General features: G+C 38.4%; 1 protein-coding gene across 7 annotated transcripts in view; it reads right to left on the reverse strand.

Annotated features, from left to right (window-relative positions):
• Positions 1-20,944, reverse strand: part of PIK3C2G (phosphatidylinositol-4-phosphate 3-kinase catalytic subunit type 2 gamma) — a 203,336-nt gene that overhangs the window by 35,285 nt on the left and 147,107 nt on the right. For 5 of the 7 annotated variants that reach the window (XM_030469369.1, XM_030469368.1, XM_030469367.1 and 2 more), the window contains 4 exons: positions 18,043-18,152; positions 9,658-9,850; positions 8,968-9,089; positions 4,379-4,487 (listed from right to left, as the gene is read on the reverse strand). In XM_030469369.1, coding sequence (XP_030325229.1) covers positions 4,379-4,487; positions 8,968-9,089; positions 9,658-9,850; positions 18,043-18,152 — 534 coding nt within the window. Of the gene's footprint in view, positions 1-4,378; positions 4,488-5,547; positions 5,802-8,967; positions 9,090-9,657; positions 9,851-18,042; positions 18,153-20,944 lie in introns of those variants that run through there. The other 2 variants (XR_003988979.1, XM_030469366.1) reach the window with 2 other exon arrangements.

Genomic DNA, 20,944 nt, shown 5'->3' on the forward strand with positions numbered 1-20,944 from the left:
TTGCCAACCCCAACCCTGCATGGTAAACAAACCCCCTCAAACAGCCAAGCTGACCAAACCCACACTCAAACCCAATCTATGTGAAAGATGTGGGTCAAGTAATATATGTTTATTTAGGGCCAACTAGTTTTGCAAGATCAATATGTACATCTAGAGTCTGAGCTGTGTGACTAGTGACAAACAACAAATCAAATGCCACTTTTTTTAATCTATGAGAAATGGGAGAATTATCCATAGAATGTTACCAGCTGGTTGGTAGTACAAATGCACACAGTTTCTATATAAAACATGGCTTTAGGCTCAGTTTTAGATTTTTCACTTGTAATGACCAAGATGTAAGTTGTCTATTCAAGGTAAGCACGAAGAGATTGTGCCTTGTGAATGCCGCTGTTTGACACCAGGACAAAAGCAGACTAAATTAATGGAATCTTTCCTTTCTTTTGTGTCCCCAGGGAATGTATAACCCTTCTACAATACAGCAGCAAAATGACAAACCACTGGGTTAGTCCTAATTTCTATAAAAATGTCATGAGATTTGGTCTGTAATCTATATTAAGCCCATCACTCTGTGTTAAGAGTGAAATACAGAAAAATGTAACGGTGGCCAGCAGCAGCTGCCTTTTGTCACAGGTTTGATTTAAAGTTGTACAATGTATATTCTTTTCTTCCTCCATGTTACCAACCCTCAATTTATTGCATCCTGAGGCTTCTCTTCATATTGGTGGCATCACTTGGTTGTTTATTACCAAATGAAGAAAACTCCAGGAGTCTAAACATTGTGTGTTGCTTTGCTGATCCAAAGACAGAGGCATTTGATGCATGCAGGTGATGAGCCAGTCAGCAATGGGACAACTGGAACAAAACTAAGTCTTCTTTTGGTGTGATCACATATATTGCCACTGGCTTGGAAGTGGAACTGAACTAAAATAGGTGCTGACACCTCTTTTTGCTCCTGTCCTAAACTACTTAATCTGACAATGAAGGTGCGTCAACTTTTTGGTTTTACTGACTGATTTAATGAATATGACTTCTTGTTCACTTACGTAGTCTGGTGATGTAGTTATTTATAACAAAGTGTTAACCTGAATTTAGCAAAAGCATTCCTATTCTAGGCAGCTCTTCAGAAATGCCTACGAGGAAGTCAGTGAATGAAGCTTATACTCAAATAAACCACAGATTTAAAAACTGCTTTGAATAGAGATGGCAGTAGCACAATTAATCATTCAAACTGGAACAACAGCAAATATCTCCATCAGCTGCATTTACCGGATTGGATACTAAAATTCAGATATAAAGGTGTCTTGAAGTTTCTGTTCTTTAAAGAGGGGAAACATTAGAAGAAAGAAACATTAAATTCCATCTGAGTTGCAGTACAAATGAGAAGGCAGCTATTTTCTACTCCTCTTTCATTAAATCATTAGGCAGAAAAGGTCAGTGGTATTCTGACCTACTCTTAATTATAACACAATTTTCATAATCAGAACTTAGTCTGGACTGAAAAGTATGCACATAAGGCATGACTGAGGAAGGATTTTGGATATAATCCAATTATTTCTTTATTTCTAGGAATTTAATTACTTAATTGGTAGAACCAAGCATGCAGTTGGTCCTGTGTAGACTGAACTAAACATTTTAGAGCCGAAAATAGTGTCAAGTCAATCAGGGTAATGTGTTTACAGTGATAGCAAGGATAATTTATAACGAAATAAAAGCTCTTCTCCACCTCAGACAGTGCTCCAGTATACTATACCATTACAATACAGGTATGATACCATAGAGGTAGGAAAGGGAATCCTGTTCTACAGCCATCTGCTCTTACAATATTTCTTCACAAATTTCTGAAGTAATTAATTATTCCTGTATAGTTCTATTATTGCACAGGAACAACGGTTTGGTAGTTCTTGTGAACAAACAACTCACTAAATGGTTTCCATCAGGCTCCCTAGTCATTCGAGAAAAAGGACAAATTTGTCTGCAAAGTTATCCAAGGCACAAAGAAAGACAAAATAATTGTTTTTTTTCCATCAAGAGAGCCTCTTAGTTTGGCTTTCTGCTCAGAGTAAAAGCAAGGAGACACCATGACACTTTTGAAAGAGTCATACCAAGGGGAAAAGTAAAAAAGAAGCCTGAAGCCTTCAGCTGGGAATACAAAGGAAATTACCCACTGACTGGTCTCCTTGTTCTAAGTGGGTCAGAACATGTCAGTATTTTCTAAATTTCTGCTATCTCCCAGCAGGAGAAGCATATTGAAGTAAAAATAATGATTCAATGTTTACAGAGTATCAATAACTTTAAAGGTTATCATCTAGAATGGCAGGTTAGCTGCAAGATGATTTCCTGCATGCAACTGCACTTTAGAGGAGGAAAAAAAAAAAATCTGTTCATTACTCCATTTCTTATCATGCACTCCAAGTCCAGCACATCAGAAGGTGGACACAAAATTGTTTTCTTCTCCTCCTGTTTCAGCACTGAAGGCTGCATCAGACAGGAACTGGTTTCAGTCACTGCACAGTCCAGCCCCATGTGGCTGATTCAGAGCCACACTACCACACATACCCAAGCAGATATGTCCATAGCTCCCTCTGAATGCCCTATTTGTGGTTGTGTCCCAGCAGCAACGTGGTGGGAGAACTCACCCAGCTCCATGGATGAGTGCTGCAGGACCATCAAGGGGGGAGGAGGAAAGGCATTAGAAGGCCCATTGCAAAGCAGCATGCTCTGGCTGGTTACTGGCCCATTCACAGACCATGGAGCAGGTGGGAGAAGAAAGCTTCTGTGTGTGACCAGGATATGTTTTTGTTACAATCCCAGGGCTTTAAGCAGACTCATTTTTCATCCGTAGATTAGGCTTCTACACAGCAGTGCTTGGCCCAAATTGAAAATCCATGTACCTTACAGCATCGCAGAGCACAGCAGAAGATGCAGAGCACCTCATTTCTAGGTCACTGGCTTATATCAGTTTTTCCTCAGCTGTGACCAAAGGCACTAATGTAAAATAAACTCATGACCCTAACATGAATGACAGAAATTGCACAATTAACCCCAACGTGTGCAGTTCGTTTGGCAAGGTCAGTAAGGCACCCAAGTCAGCTGTCCATACCAGCTTACATATGGCTCTGTGAGACAGATATTAGCTGTTCTCTTTGGCAGTCTCAGTTTCAACTCAGGGCACATAATTCATACTCATATCAATAAGAAAATTCCTGTTTGTTTTACATATGGGCAATTTACTTTTTAATCTCCATTACACGCTCACATTTGGGAAACATACTTAGGGAGCAAATATTTTTTCTTCTTGTGAGATACTTGAAATTCGGGAGAAAAACCATCCTGTCATACTCTCTTTTGGCATCCTAAACTATCTCCACTGTTAAAACAAACCAGCTCCAGTTTGTGCTATGGCCCTGAGGCCACAGGACATGACACAGCTCACCTGGCAAAGGCCCAAGCTCTGCTAAGAATGTGCCAGCAGTGAAACCACAGGGTCAATGCATGAGCTTGTTCTTTGGCTCCCTTGATTTTACTAGCCTCACCATAAGCCTAGGATCTGATGTAAAATACCACTTTTTTTCCTGTCTGCCTGGCAGCTTATCTGATAACCACTGCCTGATGCTGCTTTTTCTCAGACCCTGGTGTCACCCTCAGTAATGGACCATTCAGCTTTTGAAGGGATGCAGGGCAAGGACTTAACATTCCTCTGAGGGGCAGGGGGCCTGTTAGCTGCTCTTGTTCATGCTTGTACTATGTGCTAAGGCTTTGTCCTGGGCTAGACAATGAAGTCAGCATTTGTTACCTTTTCAACTTTCCATTTAAAACCAGGAGAACATCAAATCTCAGAAAAGAAAAAAAACAAAACGAGAGAACATTGATTTTAATGGACACAATATATCATTCTGATAAAATCGAAACATTCTGTGTTCAGTCTAATGCTTTCAGTACCATTTCTTCTACATGTTAAGTAAGTTTTGAAATGAAGATTATTTTTTTTGGCTGAAAGAATGGAACTTTTAATTTAAAAAACTGTCAAAATCAGGCTTTTCAATATTTCAAAAAATTGTTTTTTAAACATTGCATTCCTCAGAACCTACTCCTTACTGTCAAAATTCAGTGAATCACTGCTTTTGGATGTCAGCAAAAGAAGACATTTTTTTTTTTTAAATGCTCTGCCAGGTCTAAGAAAGGATTTTTCAGTCATTTGTGTCTTTGTCTTAAGCTCTGATGAATGTTACAATGGCTCCATCTCAAAATAGGTGCATTAGAAGATGTGATTTCTTTAATTTATTTCATTTCAAATGAAGCCATGGAAAGCTTCCTGGATCTTAAGGTACAATGCTACTAAAAGTCTTATGCAAATAAAATAAATACTAGAAGTACTCACATTAGCCAGTTCCCTGGATCCACTTAATAGCTGCTTCATATAGAGATTCAAATCCTTTACTCTTTTATGTTCAAGATCTCTAAAAGGTAAATGTTGTGAGTGAGGAAACCTGCAAAAGAAGAATATTTGTATAACTCTTGTACTTTATTTGCTGAAAATGTTTCCAGCTCAAATTAACAGAAGAAAGTTAATACTCTTGAAGAGATTTTGCAGGTAGAGGAAGGGGTGGGTACAGTATCTAGAGGACTGTTTACCCTTTGACTCTAGTTCTTCCAATAATTTCATGATATTCTGTCTAAATCATCAATTTAAAACAAGTCATTAAAAAAAACCTCAAAAGGTATTCGTTTGTATTTCATGATATCTAAATAGCTGTTAAAAATGGACCCTTTATAATCCCAGGAAAACACTACCCTCCCCATTTCTTGCACTCTGCACAGCATGACAGATCTCAGCTCAGGGTTTATGCTATAGAGACCCTTACTATGGAACATTGAACACCAAAGCCTTACAGCAACAATGTGACATGTTCTGAATATATCATTGCTTGCTTTTTTACCTTAGCCATTTAGAGTGCAGATAAGTTTTTCAGAGCATGTCTCTGATCCCCTATGTAATTTCAGGCACTAGTACAATTAAATTAATATATGGAAAAAAAAATATTGTCAGAATAAGAAAATCAATCCCCAGCAAAAGCAGTAACAATAATAATAGTAACATTCTTGCTGAATTTTTATTAAGATGAATTTCATTTCAGTTTAGAAAATAAACCACATATGTACAGAATGGCTTTCTCTCAATTTTCAAATGCTTTAGTGGTTGAAAATGCCAATCCCCTCTCCCCCCAGCTTTTTAACTTGAATCATTGATAGGTTTAAGAGACAATGCACATTACATCAGTCAGAAAGTTAGATTTTAACAGTACACATAATAAATTTATATTAACCTTGCTCTGATAAAGACTCAGATTGAAGGAGCATTAGAAAAGCTATGTGCTAAATTGCATGTAATGGATTTTGTGATATGGATTGCTACCACTGAGATTCATAACTAAAAATATGCTTAATGTCCTCTAGTCTATGGGATATAGAAAGGTAGAGGTTTTGGATCCTGTTGTATTTCATGTTACATCAATACTGTAAATAGTTAACTGTGTCTTGTTTACAAACCTCTTTGCTTCTGGTACAATCTTGTTTATCCCTTAGATCTCAAGAGATCTCTGAAGGTTTCAGACAAATGGCTCCAGACCCACCTAGCAGTGCAATAAGCTGAGAAGGAGACACTTGGCGAGCCTTTTAAAACAGCACCTGGTCGGAGCCTACTTTGCACAGGTTTTACCCAATTCCACAGCTCAGTGATGAGATGTCAGCAGCTTTTCAAAGGGCAGCCAAATAGCAACACATGGAGCACTGGATTCCCATCCCTAGAGAGGAACACTGGCCAGTTTTTCAAACTTGCCAGCTGTAAAAATGGTAAATAGCAGCCTCACCGAGTGAAAATAAAATGACTGAAGATGATTAACCCACAGTTTTTGTTACCAGGGGGTTCAATGTAATTAGATTTTATGAGCTGTAATTAGACCTGTTGGGCTGGGCTTTTTAAAGCTTGTTTTGTAACAGAGGCCTTTTTATGAAGAGAATCCTATATGGTAATTCCTTTCAGAGGTGGACAGATCTTCACCCATCTTGTGTAATATTTCTGAGGAAGAGCTCTGGTGTAAAACAGTCTGCAATTAAAACAGCAAGGGGCCAGGATGACAGCAGGAGACTGTGACCTTTTGATTATTTTTGCCTATAGCACTGAAAGAATAGGGCTCAGTTAGGCACTGTGCTAGTGAAGAATAAGAGGCAATTTTTGCCTCACAAAATTATAGTGGCAGGACACATAAAGAAGCAGGGAAAGTGATATGACCCAAGACCATGACATATGTGAGCTGCACGGATAAAAATAGAGCCAAGGTCATTTGGCACACATAGACAGTCTGTGAATGGTCTGGGTCCCTCTGGGGCATAAAAAGAACTTCTTTCAAGAGATGGTTGGGAGGATCTGTTTGGAAGGAGTTTAAATTAATTAGACTGTATAACACAAAGAGAGGAGTAGGCTGTAAAATGAAGGCCCTCAGAAGATGCCTTCTAAGCACAGTGGCCAAATAGAGGACAGAGAAACTGCTGATTGATAGCACCAATAACTCCCCCACAGAGAAGGACAATATGAACCTTGTGGTAGTACTGAACATTTCTTTGAAAGGCCTTCATGCTTTTGCTGAATTGCACCTGTGGCTGAAACTGACTTTGCACTTGTGAACACACTTGTGTTAGAAAAGGTTAACTTCCCAAGCTGATTTTGAGGCTTTGCACCTGCCTTAAGTAAATCAGAAAAAACATAAATTTGTGCCACGTGCCCATGTCCTGAATAGCAGATTTAATTTCCTATTCATTAACCTAAAGAACATTCTGTATACTAATTATGGCACTTAAATGCCTTGTTGGGTGAAAAGATTGTTGACCTTTAAAAAAAAAACACCAATAATCAAACACCATCAATACTTTGTCTGAAACAAAACAGGAAGGAAGGTGCTAGAGAGCAAAGGCTGGCTTGGGGCTGCTGAGCTTTCACTTATAAATGGGGGCTGAATGTTTACAAGTCAATAGCAAAATTTCATATGCTGAGAATTCTGAGCTTTTGATATCAGTGCCTTCCAATATAGCCAGGATTTAGCATTCATATTAAGCACTCATACTGCATTATTTCCTCCTAATGAGACATGAATGTATACAATTTTGTGAACCAAGTTAGAGCATGAAGCAAGTCCTTTCTATTAGAAGTTCCAATTCTTCTAGTAATATTAGACATTTTATTTTTAGATCCTACTTTTTCAAACTGATTTTGTGGTTAAATTATGGAACAGGGCTTTTTCCTGACTTTGAAGCATCTGGCATTAGCCAAAGCTCAAACTTTGTAACACACTGGCAGACTAACACTGAAAGTATTACACTTCCAGTGAAAACTTCCTCTAAAGAAATAAATAGTTTTTTATTATTGGAATGAAATATGGAAGGTTATTGTTGGGACTAAATTATGAGAATAAAGCTTTGGCCCTCTTAGCCTCAGTCTTTGCAGATCAGCCCTCTGTGAGTTCTGGAACTCTCTTTTGCAGTGACATTGTTGTGAGGGATTTTATTAAAGGTAATCTAAAAAAATCAATAGCACTATTTTTGACATTCACCACAGGGCTTCTGAGGCTTGTGCAGTTCTAAGGAGAAATATATTTTCCTTCAAAGGGCTCTGCTCACCACAGGAAAAAATCATGAATGGGTACTTGATAGGTATTTTTATTTTACAAGCTAATAGTTAGAATGCAAATATATCCAAATGAAAACCACCACTGAAGAATGTTCAGTACTTTCTGAAATTTCAATTCTCCACAACTGCTGCAAACCAGTTTGTATGAGTCAGTCACAATGAGAATTGGAGTCAATTAAATTCCCCTCAGGTAGGAGGAAGCTTCTCTAGAATTAACTAACCTGAAGTCATTTAACTGAATGCCTCTCACAAGCTTGGGGGAATATCAAATTTGGATCTGAGATTCATAGATCTTCTTTTTAAAGTCAAGACCATGTTGCTTGTGGATATTTACTTCAGGTCAGACCTCCAAAACCTTTCTATTTTTCAAGCATATCTGTTGAATCTCAGCTTGGGTCAAGTAAACTAAACTTTTTGGATTAAAGTTGGAGAAGGGATTGTTTTGGGTGAGTCACCGTGACTGTTTAAGAGAGGACTACTTTGTTCTCAATGGTGTATGCAGCATAATGTATATAGTATTTGTAGACTTTATAACTCCACTTGTATTACCAAAGCCATGGACAATCACTACATGAGGCAAAGTTGTTTTACGTAAGACAGAAATAAACCGTAGTACTTTGTGTCCCAGGAAAGTGAAGAAATAAGATTCAGAATATGAAAAACAGGAATAGGCATTCACATGGACAAAAAGTAATATTTAAAATTATTGCAAGTAACAATAGCATATTTTTCAAGAGATATTAAACTGAATGATGCAAGGCACAAAATACCAGTTTTGGAGGCCAGGGCAGTACATAAAATTACTGCCTACTTCTTAGCTGGGGAATATGTGCATCTTTTTGTAAAGAGGTTAATCACACTTGCCAGTGACAGAGATTGGCTTGTCCCTGTTCTGATCATTCTGATTATCTGAACATTACTACCTTGCTTAAATATATGGATTTTTACTATGATTTTTTGATCATCATGCAGTAAAGAGAAACTGTTAATGGCCCTATTGGCCCTTTAATGAAGCCAATACCACTTACTCTTAAGAGCTGTGTCAGACCCCCCTCCCCACACCTTCTCATCCCACGAAAAAAGGAACAATAAAATATATAAAAGTTAGACCATCACAATGGTCTATGATTCAGTTTCTTATGGATCTGAATAGAGGCCTTGATAGAATATATCACATTGCCTTTGTGTTTCTAAAAATATGACTGCCATACATTTTCTCACATTTTTATCTGTGCACAGAGAGAACCACTTAACAGCAGAATAACATTTTTAATACGCTGCCTTACTCTGGGAGGGCATGTGATGGAAACTGCTTCTGGAGATGGCTGTGAAGTTTTGAGAACTGGTCAAATGATTTTTCCACAAAGGTGACCACACTGCAGGTTTGCACCACCTGGACTAGATAGAGCTGTATTGGGGAAAAGGCAGAGGCAGCAAAGAGAAATGATCAGAAAGGGACATTAAAAAAAAAATGTACAAGAGGAAATATAGGGTGATTTTAACATAGAAAAGCCTTTCTTTAATGTAGTGCCAAGTGCCAGAGAATTCAGTTTGCAATATATAGTCTTTGCTGCACAGAAGGAGAAACTTGGCTGGATGGCATACAACTCAAACACTGAAAGATCACTGCAGTGTGTGAAAACTAATAATACACCATTAAAGCATCATATAACAGCCTCCAATTTCTATTAGGCTTCCTAATTTTGTGCCACGCTTTCCTTCTGGATGCTTTAATTAGCTCTTGATTTATTTTTCACTATAGGGCATGAACTGTTCTCCTTAATGGCTCCTTGCTAATAGCTGGCTGCCTGGTGTTCTTTCTCTCTGGTAGCTCATCGCTTATGGCACTGTTCATCCTGTGATCCTTTTAATATGGCACAAGCACATCTTCAATAAAGGAGAGAGAGCACAGAAGCTCACAGAGGTGTCATTAAAGATCAAGGCAAGGGAGAGCAAGCAGAGAACAGAATACCTACGTAGTCAGACTTTTTGCTGAACCCCAAAATGGTGGCTCTCGCAATTGACTTCACTGCATCCAGCATCAACCACTCCTGGGGAACAGGCTCTGGAGCTGGAGGCTTTGCAGAGCCCATCACTGACATCTGCCCAAGAGCATGGATCAAGTTATTGAGTTTAACTGGAAAGCACTCCAAACTTTCCTTTATTTTCCTGGAGAAACAAGCAAACAAAGGAGATAATGCCGATGTGTCAGTTTTGTTTGCATTTCCTGATCCTTGGCGTCAGGGCTGCAAGAACCCACAAACCCCACATTCTAAAATTTACCTCACATGAACATGTACCCATGTACCATGTACCAGTCACTGCAACACAGCACATCCAGCCCCTCAGCTGTCCTGCATAAAGGAATGCTCCTGCCATAGCCTCCTCACTTACCTTGGGGTAAATATCCTTCATAAGATGGATACTGTCAGCCTTCTTGCAGACAGTAAAGAGAGAAGGAACATTTCCATGTCTGCTTTGAGAAGTTCCAGGGTAGAACAACGTGTTCACTTTGAGAGATAAGGCAGGATGCCCCAATACTTTCTTTTTGGTTGACCTAATCTCACATAGAATTAAACATGTTTGTCCAAGGCTCTTGCATCAAATTTGTGATTTAGATGCACATGATATGTTGCTAAATTCTCTACCCAGTTTGAAAAAGCTCTGTCCCTGTGGAGATGCTTAAGAAGAAAAATATACAAAAATTTTTTTTTCTTTCACTATCTACCCCCCCCCCCCATCTCTGTGCAAGGGGAGTCAGAACACACTTCTAACGTCTCAGGGTTTTAAGCTCCTCCATCAGAAAATGCACAAAAGTTAAAAAAAAAAACCCAGATATACATGTAGATATGTACTGGAATTGTGCTTTAACATCAAAGTGAACCTGACTTGAGAAATAACACTGCAAGATAATCACTGATCTTTGAAAAGTAAGATGCAGAACTCATTAGAAAACACTTGCCCTCTTGAATTCAATTGCTGGTTAAGACCTATTTAACTTGTTATGCTAATTTATTTTTCTATTTCACTGCTTATTTCTACAGCTCTCTGAAGGTATCCTGAATTGGTTCTGATGTTACAGAACAACAACCCATTAGTTTCAGGCCATATGGCAGAAAACCTCTACCAAACTGCCAGGATTTGGGGTTTTTTTCTTCCAGTTCTGGACTATTTCTAACTAGCTTGCAAGGACTGACAATACCCTGAGCCACCTTCATCACTCTCTGTTCAAAACTGAGCAAATGCTTCAGCTGTCATTTTAAATTAAATTGTTATTCATGGGTTTCTGTGAGTGGGTTGGATTGCACCCTGCAGTCAATTGAAATCAACTCTGTTCATCGCATAAGCCTAATTTTCTTGATCTCAGATGTTCTGGCTAAAGTCTTTAGCTTCACAGATGGAACTATACCAATATGAACATTCTACCTGCAGATAGCTCCCAAATTCACTCACTCAAAACTGAGATTTCATTCAAAACACTCTGTAAATTTCTCATAGACCAATTAGGCATACTAAACTGAGGAAAGAAGACATTTATGTCTCTCTCAAGGTAATAAAAAGAAAGGCATTTCTGAAGTGATTAGGATAATTATCTTAATTATTAATTACAATCTCCAGAAACAGAAACATACAGACCATCTAATAAATGACACAAATTAACACTCAAAAGAAAAACAAGGAAACAAATCCCATTTCCAGATATTAGTACAAAATCCATTTAGTCCTGCTTGACTATGTTGCATCTGTGGTGAATGTTTCCTTCATAACTTCTATGTATTTAATGCCTAGTTTAAACATGTAGCTCACTGAACTTGATTTAGGTGATAGAATCTGTAACTGGGCCATATTATAGCAAAGCAGTCAGGGAATCTGCAATATCACTGTAAAACACATTAACTTTGCAGCTAAGTACAGTGGATTTGAATGCAGACAAAGCTGGCCTTGGTTTATAAATGGGTATTAATTCAGACATCATCACTATGCAGAACAGCTGATACTGGAATACCACTATTCTTTGTGCCCATTAAGCTTCTAAAATACTTTTAACACCCAGATTGGTAATCATATACTTTACAACAAAACAGAGGGTTTTTTTGTCGTTGCAGATTTTTCCTGTGAATTATTTTAAATTATTATATTTAAAGTAAAATAGAAAGAGAAGTATATTTTGTTTTCTCCCTCTCTGTGTTAGAATAGAAAACCTTCATAGAAATCCTTATGATATCCTATAATCAGAATTGGAAAGGTCTCTTCTGATGACATCTCGGAGCGTGTCTTTACAGCAAGGTAGAACATTTCTGGGTATGGTTCTCCTCACTTTCTTTCAATGGCAAACTGGCTTAATGAAACCCTCTTTCCCACAGCCTCCCAGAATCTGATTCCTATCTATGTATGGAGCAGTGGGGCACATCAAGTTTTCTTTTTTTAATTTTGTAGTTTATTTTTGACATGGTTGGCTCACCAGCCCAGTTCAACAACATGGTAATCTGATTCTGTGAGGATTACTAAAATTTGTCCTAAAGATCAGTGGTGGAACTTTCTCCTTGAACTCTTCAAGATCCCCGTACATCTTTTCTCTACAGTCACATTAAGTTTACCATAGGAGAAGTTGGTAAGGTCATGAATACTCATTGCTGGGATCCTCTTGCAAGGCCATTACTATCTTTGCTTGTACCTAAAGATGGCTCTGTCTTCACAAGGGTGATAAGAGGTTTTGTACTAATTTCAGAGCTCTGATAGCCCAAGCTGCTTAGCAAATTAGAGCCTAGTGGTCTACAGATGAGAAAAAGGAAGTGGCCTATAGGAAGGGCATCATTAACCAGAGTAACATTAATTGAGAATCAAAACATTGCTAAGGCATAGTTTTTGGGCAGAAACCATAGTTTTACCCACATGAAAATACCCACTTACCATGCAGATTGATGTCTGACCTGTTCTCAGAGAGGCAAGTTAAATATCCAGGATTACTGAAAAGTAATAACACTCCACTTTTGACCTGCTGAACTAACTTTGAATTTCATATTTGACTCTCAGTCAAATACCTGACAGGAATGTCAGGTAAACCATTCACAGACTGGTTGGCTGCTTGTGTGAACAGAAATGGATGAAACTATTGGCTAAAGTTTTTAAGAGCAACTGGCATGTTGATTTTTAGGAAGAAGACATTTGTTATGGGACAGGCATTCTGAGCACTGGTGCATACACCTTTTTGTATACACCAGTCTTCCTCTACAGCCTTTAGAGGGCACATACACTCATTATAAGTAACCAGTTATCCAGATCTTAGCCTTGCTATATATTTATATAATATTCAACTCAAACCTTGACATTCTTTATGGCATCCTGCTTATCATTTCCATCTCATCTGGAATTAATTTAGTGAATAATGAGCAACACTTATTTTCATGGTATTATCAGATGTTAATGAACATGAATTTACCAGACTCTATTTTAGAACAATTTGGGTTAGATGACCCCAACAGCTCTTAACTGACTTTCCCAGGATATTACTGCTTTCAGAGACACACCTTTCTAATTTACAGCATTATTTTTTGATAGTGAGCTGACATTATTTTTGTGTACCGCAAGTGATAGCCCTTTAGTTTAATACCACGTTTCCCATTGTGATAGTATGCAGGAAATAATCATACTCTTTTCCTCTCCTATTTTGCTAGTTTTTAAAATGCAGTTTTTACTTCAGAATAACTGATCCCATGGGCTGAGTGCATCACATGGTCTTTCTGAAGTACATCTCCCAGTCTAGTTTTCCTACTTGTCCTCCTCTATACTTCTTCCAGAACAGAAGATGTTCCTCTTCCCTGAGCTGGTGACATATGCAGTTTGGGCAACAGTATGAATGTGCCTCAAATAGCATAAGTTCAAGGAGGAAGTGTGCCTCTGCTCCTTTGAAGCACATATACCACGATCTTTACTGACTGCTTCATTGTCTCTGAGGGAAGTTTACTGCCTTAGTTTTGTCTATGCCCTTTCAGAAGTCACCAGCTTTCACTGGCTTTTCTGTTGTTTGGGAGATTTCTTGCTGGAGTCTTGCAGCCACCTGAGAAACAGGGACCGGATGATCAGTTTGAGATTAGCATCATTGTTTGAAAGGAATTACTGTGAATTTTCCAGCTTTGTGGCATTTGTGGTTTGGAGCAGATATACTCAAACTGGTCAATGGCAGCTAGTTAAAAACTTGTTTCATTATTACATTAGTAAAGATGTCAGCTGACTCAAGCAGCACCCTCCAGAATCAGGCTGGTCCAGATACGCAGTGGTGCTTTGCTAGCAATTATCAGATACACCATGCATCTCTTATTCATGGGCTCCTAAGAGTGAGTTAGATTCCATACTGCAGTCTATTGAAGTAAACTCCATTCATTGCATTAGAGTAACTTTAATCCCTTCAATAAATAAATAAATAAATAAATAAAATATACATCCCTTTGTAGGCACATTTAAAATGTCAGGCAGCATGCGACACCATGCTGACATTTGAAGACATCTGCAGAGAACCGTAGAGAAAATTTATACCCAGAGGTGAGATGGGTTTCCAGTTGCTGGTGAAAACTGTGTTGTCAGGGGAAGAGGAAAGGAGGGCGGGGAAAGGATCAAATTGAGCTTCAAGGATCAAACTGAGTTCAGGGCAGATGCTGGAGAGACAACAATGTTTCGTTTGGCACTAGGTGCAGAGAACTGACAAGCAAACACAGAAACTCTTGTTAAACTCTCAGTTGGTGCATTGTTTAGGCAGGACCAGAGGGTGTGACCTTCCAGAAGGCTTTAAACTGTGAGGCTTAACACTGCTGCTCATCAGCTCACAGCATTGAACTGACCCAATGTGAGAAGGACATGGCACACAAATGAGACCACAGATGGCTGAACATGTCTTAAATCAAGAATGAGAGGAAAGGAATTTGGTCAAACACAGAGTGCTTTAGGATCCTGAAAGGGGTCAGTATGTTACAGTCCAAAGTGTGATGGTATTATTCTGATGGCTGAAAAGGTGATGGCAAAAAAGAAATTAACATTGCCTGGCCAGGAATATTTATGACATCGTTCATCATTTCATGCTGTTTTTAAACAACAGGGGAGGCAGTGTCAGTATTATTGGTCAAATGAAACTCAGGCAATTGCTATAAGAAATCTATTTCTACAGAAATACAAAGAAATACTGTTCTCCTCTTTCCACTAGCAGAAGATTGGAGGTTTCGGCAGATACAAGTTATATGACTGAGTTGGAAAGATTACAATAACTACCTTGTACTTAGAACAAGAAGTAACTTTTTGTTGGCAGATTTTCACATTCCAGTGACCACACTCCTTATGTAGAAAAGAATTTTTTGAAAAATAATAAAATGTATTTGGAAGTAATCACGGAGAAAAAGGACCTATGAATTGTGAAGGATTTGAGAGCTACCAGAAGTTATACTAACAACCAGAACTTTTAATTTCCTTGGCCTTTCTAAGAACAGTCTGAAAAAAATAGATACAGGAATAAGTGACAATGAGTGACCCTGAGACATGGGTGACTGGACTTTTTCTCAGCCAGACTTTTTATATAACAAGGGGGTAGGTAAGAATTTTTCTGGACATCTGGAATAAAGACAACATATGTACAGCAAGGCTCACAAAATACTCAATAATATATTAATATTGCTAGGGCAGGTCACAAAATGTTTACACAGGAGGCTAAGTTCTGCATGATTCTGAGTATCAGGCCACCCCAAAGTCTTTATTTTGAAAAGTGCCTGAAACTTTTCAGAAGCTTAAATAGTATTAGGCATGAAAGCTGATATTCTGTCCATGTTAAGACATTTTTTTATGTTAGCTAATACATATGTTAATACAAATTATGTTAAAAAATTAATAGAAATTAGAATAAAGACCAAAAAAAATACCAAAGTAAATGTGAACCATGGAAGTTTATGAGCTGACAACAAGAGACTTCCTCCTTCCAAGTGGCCGTATATAATACAAACATACCATAAGAGTATTAAAGAACAAAATATGCACCCTAGCAATATCTAACTTACATGATATAATGGCCTCTGTAGACAATGTCAAATCTGCATTTCAATATCTTGAAGGAAAGTGGGATAACAGATCTGGAGTTCACTAAAGGCATTTTAGCAGAATATAGTTTCAAATAAGAACAGAACCCATGGCACTGTCCAGAACTGCACTGTGGTGCTAAGAAGAGCTTGAGTGGTGTTTCCATTATGAAGGCCTTCATTACTTTAACAGCAACCCTTACAAGAAATCTAATGAGAAGAAGGACACACTGGCCTCTGAGACCTGCTTCTTTGGACTGAACAGGGTATCCTAATCCTATTAGTATCCTCTGCCAGGCAACAAAGCCAACTCTTCCCACTTCCAAAAGAGTGTTGAGCCACATCTCCTCCCTAATGCCCACTGTTATTGCTAATGCTTTTGCTGAGAGAGATTGCAGTTGAATTCCCACTCTGAAGACCCCCACTGTCTTCACCCTAACCCTCAAAACACCCAAACCACCTTGCTCAGCTCTAGGAAAGAGTGAGCTCTACAGCTCTGTCCCAAACCCAGCCCTAAGTCTTTGTTTTCCAGCTAAGCTGTAGTGATATTAACTCTAACCACAACTTTAGTACTACCCAAGTAAAAAGCATACTGATCCTTTCCATCCTCAAAAACCACCAGGCATTAGCTATAGGCTTTTCATGATACACTTTTTCACTCTGAAGACTTATAGCTCCCTATATGTTACGTATATCCTATCCTTTTTTTTTTTCATTAAACAAATTGGGTTTTTTACCCAGGAGGGACAGAAACAACCATCCAAACTATTTAACAGAATCATGACTTTAATGTTCTAATTAGAAACTAAATGTTTCCTATTTGAAGTGGAAATATAAGTCTGCAAGTTGGAGATATATAAAATTTTAAAGGAAAGGGTAAGGTAAATGAGAAGCTGTAATTAAATTTTAAAATAAAATAGTTTGTTAAGGAGCAAGAGTGAAAGCAGTCAAAAAGTACGTGTTAAAGGAGAAGCAACTCAGTGCTCTGCTGTGTGTAAAGTAATGGAACAACAATTTGTTTTAGGGATTCCCCTCTTCAGAAAACTCTCTAGGTCTCTCTTCCAGTCTTTAAATCTGCAGCCTCTGTTTCCGATTCTAACACAGGAAAAGATGACACATAAACAACACACAGCAAATTGCCCCAAATCTTCATATGAACCTCCATCATAGCAATGAGACTGGTTCAGCTTCTCCAGTTCAATCTTTCATCTCATTTAATCATTGCAACTTGCTCTCTGGGTGCAGTGAAGGGCTGGGGGGGTTTACACAGTGATGAGAACAGTGCTGTCCTATGGGAGTGTTCTTTACATAGCTCTGATGGGTATGTGCCCTGCACTTGGGCCAGAGGAAGAGGTCAGAAGAGTCTAGTTTGTTTTGCACATGTATGTAGTGTCTAGGATGTGTGAATTCAAACTGTCCAATGATGGTGCTGCACAGGACAGGGGTTGACAGGGACACATTTCCTCGTACCATGCCTAGAATGGGAAAGAGTTTCCAAATCCAGGCAGTCTCCACTGGCTCCACCTAGAGCATCATCATGTAAACAGCTGGAATTACATGTAATGCAGGAGCCTGACCCAAAAGATCAGGGCTGAGCACTTCAAAGTGATTTTATACAGGTCATCTGCAGCTCCTCATCAGTAATCCTCAGTTATCACAAACAAGTGAAAGGTTTCATTATCCTAACACAAATCAAGCTTTAAACATACGTCTGTTCACACACAATGCTTTTCTCTGATAGATCTGTTAAGTGCTTAAAAAGAAAAATCCTTACTATTTTTCAGATGGAGGAACTATAGCTAACAGAGGGAATTAACTTGCCTGAAGCAACACAGAAGGTCAAAAGAAGAACAGAAAAGGGAATAGAATGCAGGGATTCCAGGTCCTCACTCAGTCCATTAGCAAGCTGAACCTTTTTTAATGCATTCCAGATCCTTTTGCATGTAGCTGCTGAATTTAAAAGCAGAGAGAAAAGCTGACTAGAAATAAGATGGGATAGTTTCAACATGAAAGCAACAAGAAAGAAATCTCTAGGTACTGAATTAGTGACCTGTTACAAGTGTACCACAAACACTCAACAGTTTCTGCCAGTAAATAGAGAAGAGTGGTTGTAACATGCACAAAGAAAGGACGTTTTTGAAGTAAATATATGAAGACCAATTATCCTTTTCTGTAATTCAACTGATTACAACCTCTTAATAAAACAGAAAAAATACTTTCTTTTTATTATGTATATATATATATTATTTTACAGTTTTGCTTCATGCCTTAAGGAGATAAACTTTCTGGATTATATTCTGGTTTTACCTTGTAAAGTAGCTTGTAGCCTGGAGGTCTGAGTCCTCAGGACGGAGGTTATCATACACGTACTTCAGGTCCTGAATGCTGTTTAGCTCAGGCAACCCTGCATGCAGCATCTTAAAGTAAAGACACATCATTATCCCACTAACTGATAAAAAGAAACTTAAATTAAATGGGGTTAACTGTGAAAAGAAAGGTTTTACACCAAGAGGACTTCTTGTAAAACACAAAGTTTTGCTGACCTGAAAAGTGAACTGATGCTAGAACAATGCCAGGAAAACTGAAGTGAATATATTTCATTGTAAACCTTCACACTGAGGTGCTGAGAAGAAGCTGGGTCACAATCACTGAAACATTTTAGTTATTTATTTTCTCTCCAGTTATCATAATCTTAATATGGGCATTGCTAAGCTTCATTCATAGCTCTCTAGTGGTGATAAATTCAGCCACCAGAGCCATAGGTAACCACATTTCTCTGAATCTCACTGCAGTCCTAATCCAATTTAGTGCAACATCACCTTCTTATTTCTAACTACTGTTTCCACCATCACTACTCTGGACTCCTGCAATGGGATCATAGATTCACTCCCTTTATAGTCAATAGAGGAGGAAGGTTCCTTTAGACATCGATTCATAGCAGGAGCCATGGCTTGGGCCCAGAGAACAGACCTCTATAGAAGCATAACATTCTTCATGGATGTGGGACAGACCTGTTCCAGTTATTTGGCCAGCTTAGGTTCAAAAGAGAAATAATGCAAATATTCCCCTTGCAAAGTAACACTATAAATAGGGCAGACAACTGATGGTGTTCAACTGCCCATACAGCAATCTCTAGGTGTATTAAAATATCAACAACAAAAATAATTTTGACCACTTCAAAACCAACTGATTTTTCTCAGCACTCACAGCAAGTTGAGAGTGATGCTTTATGTGCACTGGAGAAAAAAAAGAAAATCACTCCTTCACATTGCTCAGAAGGAAATGCATTTGAATTTGCAGTCACTGTTGTGAATTCTTTATTGATATTTATGTCTATCTCAGACAGAAAGATACATTGAGTTTTGTGTAATACCAGCAAAGAAGAAAGGAAACATTGGGTTTTTTTAAGGTTTTGCTGAAAAGTGACTAGAGCAAGGGGAAACAAGATGGGAGGGTGTTTTCCTTATTCCTTCAAACCTACTCAATATTTTCAAGTCAAGTTTCAATATTTTTTATATTTTATTTTGGTCGTTAGAAGGAAAATCCTGCTTCTTATCTGACTCAATCTATACCAGTACTGGACAATTAGATTGCTGTCTCACAAAATTCCAGCTAGCAAGGAGCACAGAAAATGAGAAAGCTCAACGAGGTGAATTTAAGTGAGTTGAGAGCAGGGACAAAAACAACATTCAGCACTTAAGGACACACAATGCCATTTATCTGTTAGCCTTCAACACATTTATAAAAGATGAAAACGACTCCTGCTGCTTTTTATAAAAAAAAAAAAAATAGAAAAAGAGTGGCTGCACAGGCAAATTAAGCTTCTTGCCCTGCATTAGAAAAGGGAACAATGCCAGATACGAATGTAATCTGAATGATCTCTAAGTGCAACTGAAAAAGAGGATTGTTTTTTTAGGTCTTCTGCATTGCAGAAGGTGGAAAACCATTAGATGAAGCAAAAAACATGTCTTTAGTGGGTCAGTACCTCACAGTACTTTATGGGCCACAAGACAGTCTCTTCAGAGGCTTACAATAGTGCTTTACTCCTTTTTCTCCTTGAAGCATATATTTCACATTTCCAGTCCCCTGATGGAGGAAGCTGCTGAAAACTCTGGCTAGTGATACTAGATACTAGAAGAGACATGGAACAACTGTTCAGAAAACAACTACAGGTTGCCTAGGGCAACTCAAATGTCACCAGATGCCTAAATTTAAGTTTCTTCATTGCTCCTCTCATTCAGCCACGTGTATGTCTTGACCTACCACACTTAGACCTATCCCAGGGCTTTTGACTCACTCAGTGGAGCTGCCTGTGCTCCCCTGGGGCCTGAATCCAGAGCTGATGTGGGATGCTCAGTCTGCCTTCTCATGAAAAATGGATACTCCTTGGCATGTGATTTCCACGTACTAGTTCTCCAAAATGGGGATGTTTCCTGATCCTCTTTTCTCAGATGGTCTTTCTGAGGTGTAGAAAGGTGAAATAATTTGTATGGGGAGATGGGGTTCTTGAGTCTTAAATCAGCTCTGTCTAGGTACTGTCTCCAGTTTTATACTTTTTGGTTCATCTGTTGCTTGTCAAAACAGAGGCAGGTGGATCAATTCCTTGCTGTCTAGTGTCTAGCTCATTTTAACAATTTTCTACCTAAAAAAAATTTTTATACCAGCACTGTATTTTTCAAGTTTCTTTTTTAAACTAATTGAGAAGTGTTTGAGTCCTGCCATCACCCTCTTTATGATAGTTCACATTGATTATTTAATGAGAGCAAAGCTGATGAACTTCAGGCATTTCTGCAGCTGAACACCGCCAGCAGGCTCTTGGGTTTTCCACTCATTTCTGCTTTTGAAAGTGATGCAAACTTCACGGATTAGTTTTTTCCTTCTAGTAGCAAATGTCAGTACAGCTCTAGAAAAATGCTGCTCACCACCAAGAAAAAGCATCAAGCCCCAAAGTGGGTCAAAAATCCCAACCTGTTGTTCATAATCACAGTTTGCTAGAAACCACTAAGTCACTGACTATCCAGAGAACAGTTTGCCACTCCTGTTAAATACTGTGCTTTTAAAAAACAGTTTTCTTAGATTTTTTTTTTTTTTTTTTTATAACTAGCATTACAGAAAGCAGAATGTGTGAACAGGAAGAAATATTAATGATGCAGATTTCTGGATAGTGACAGAAATCTTAGACTGTCACTGATACAACTAGGCAGTGGTT

Source organism: Calypte anna, chromosome 1 (genome assembly GCF_003957555.1).
Source record: "Calypte anna isolate BGI_N300 chromosome 1, bCalAnn1_v1.p, whole genome shotgun sequence".
Classification (NCBI taxonomy): domain Eukaryota; kingdom Metazoa; phylum Chordata; class Aves; order Apodiformes; family Trochilidae; genus Calypte; species Calypte anna.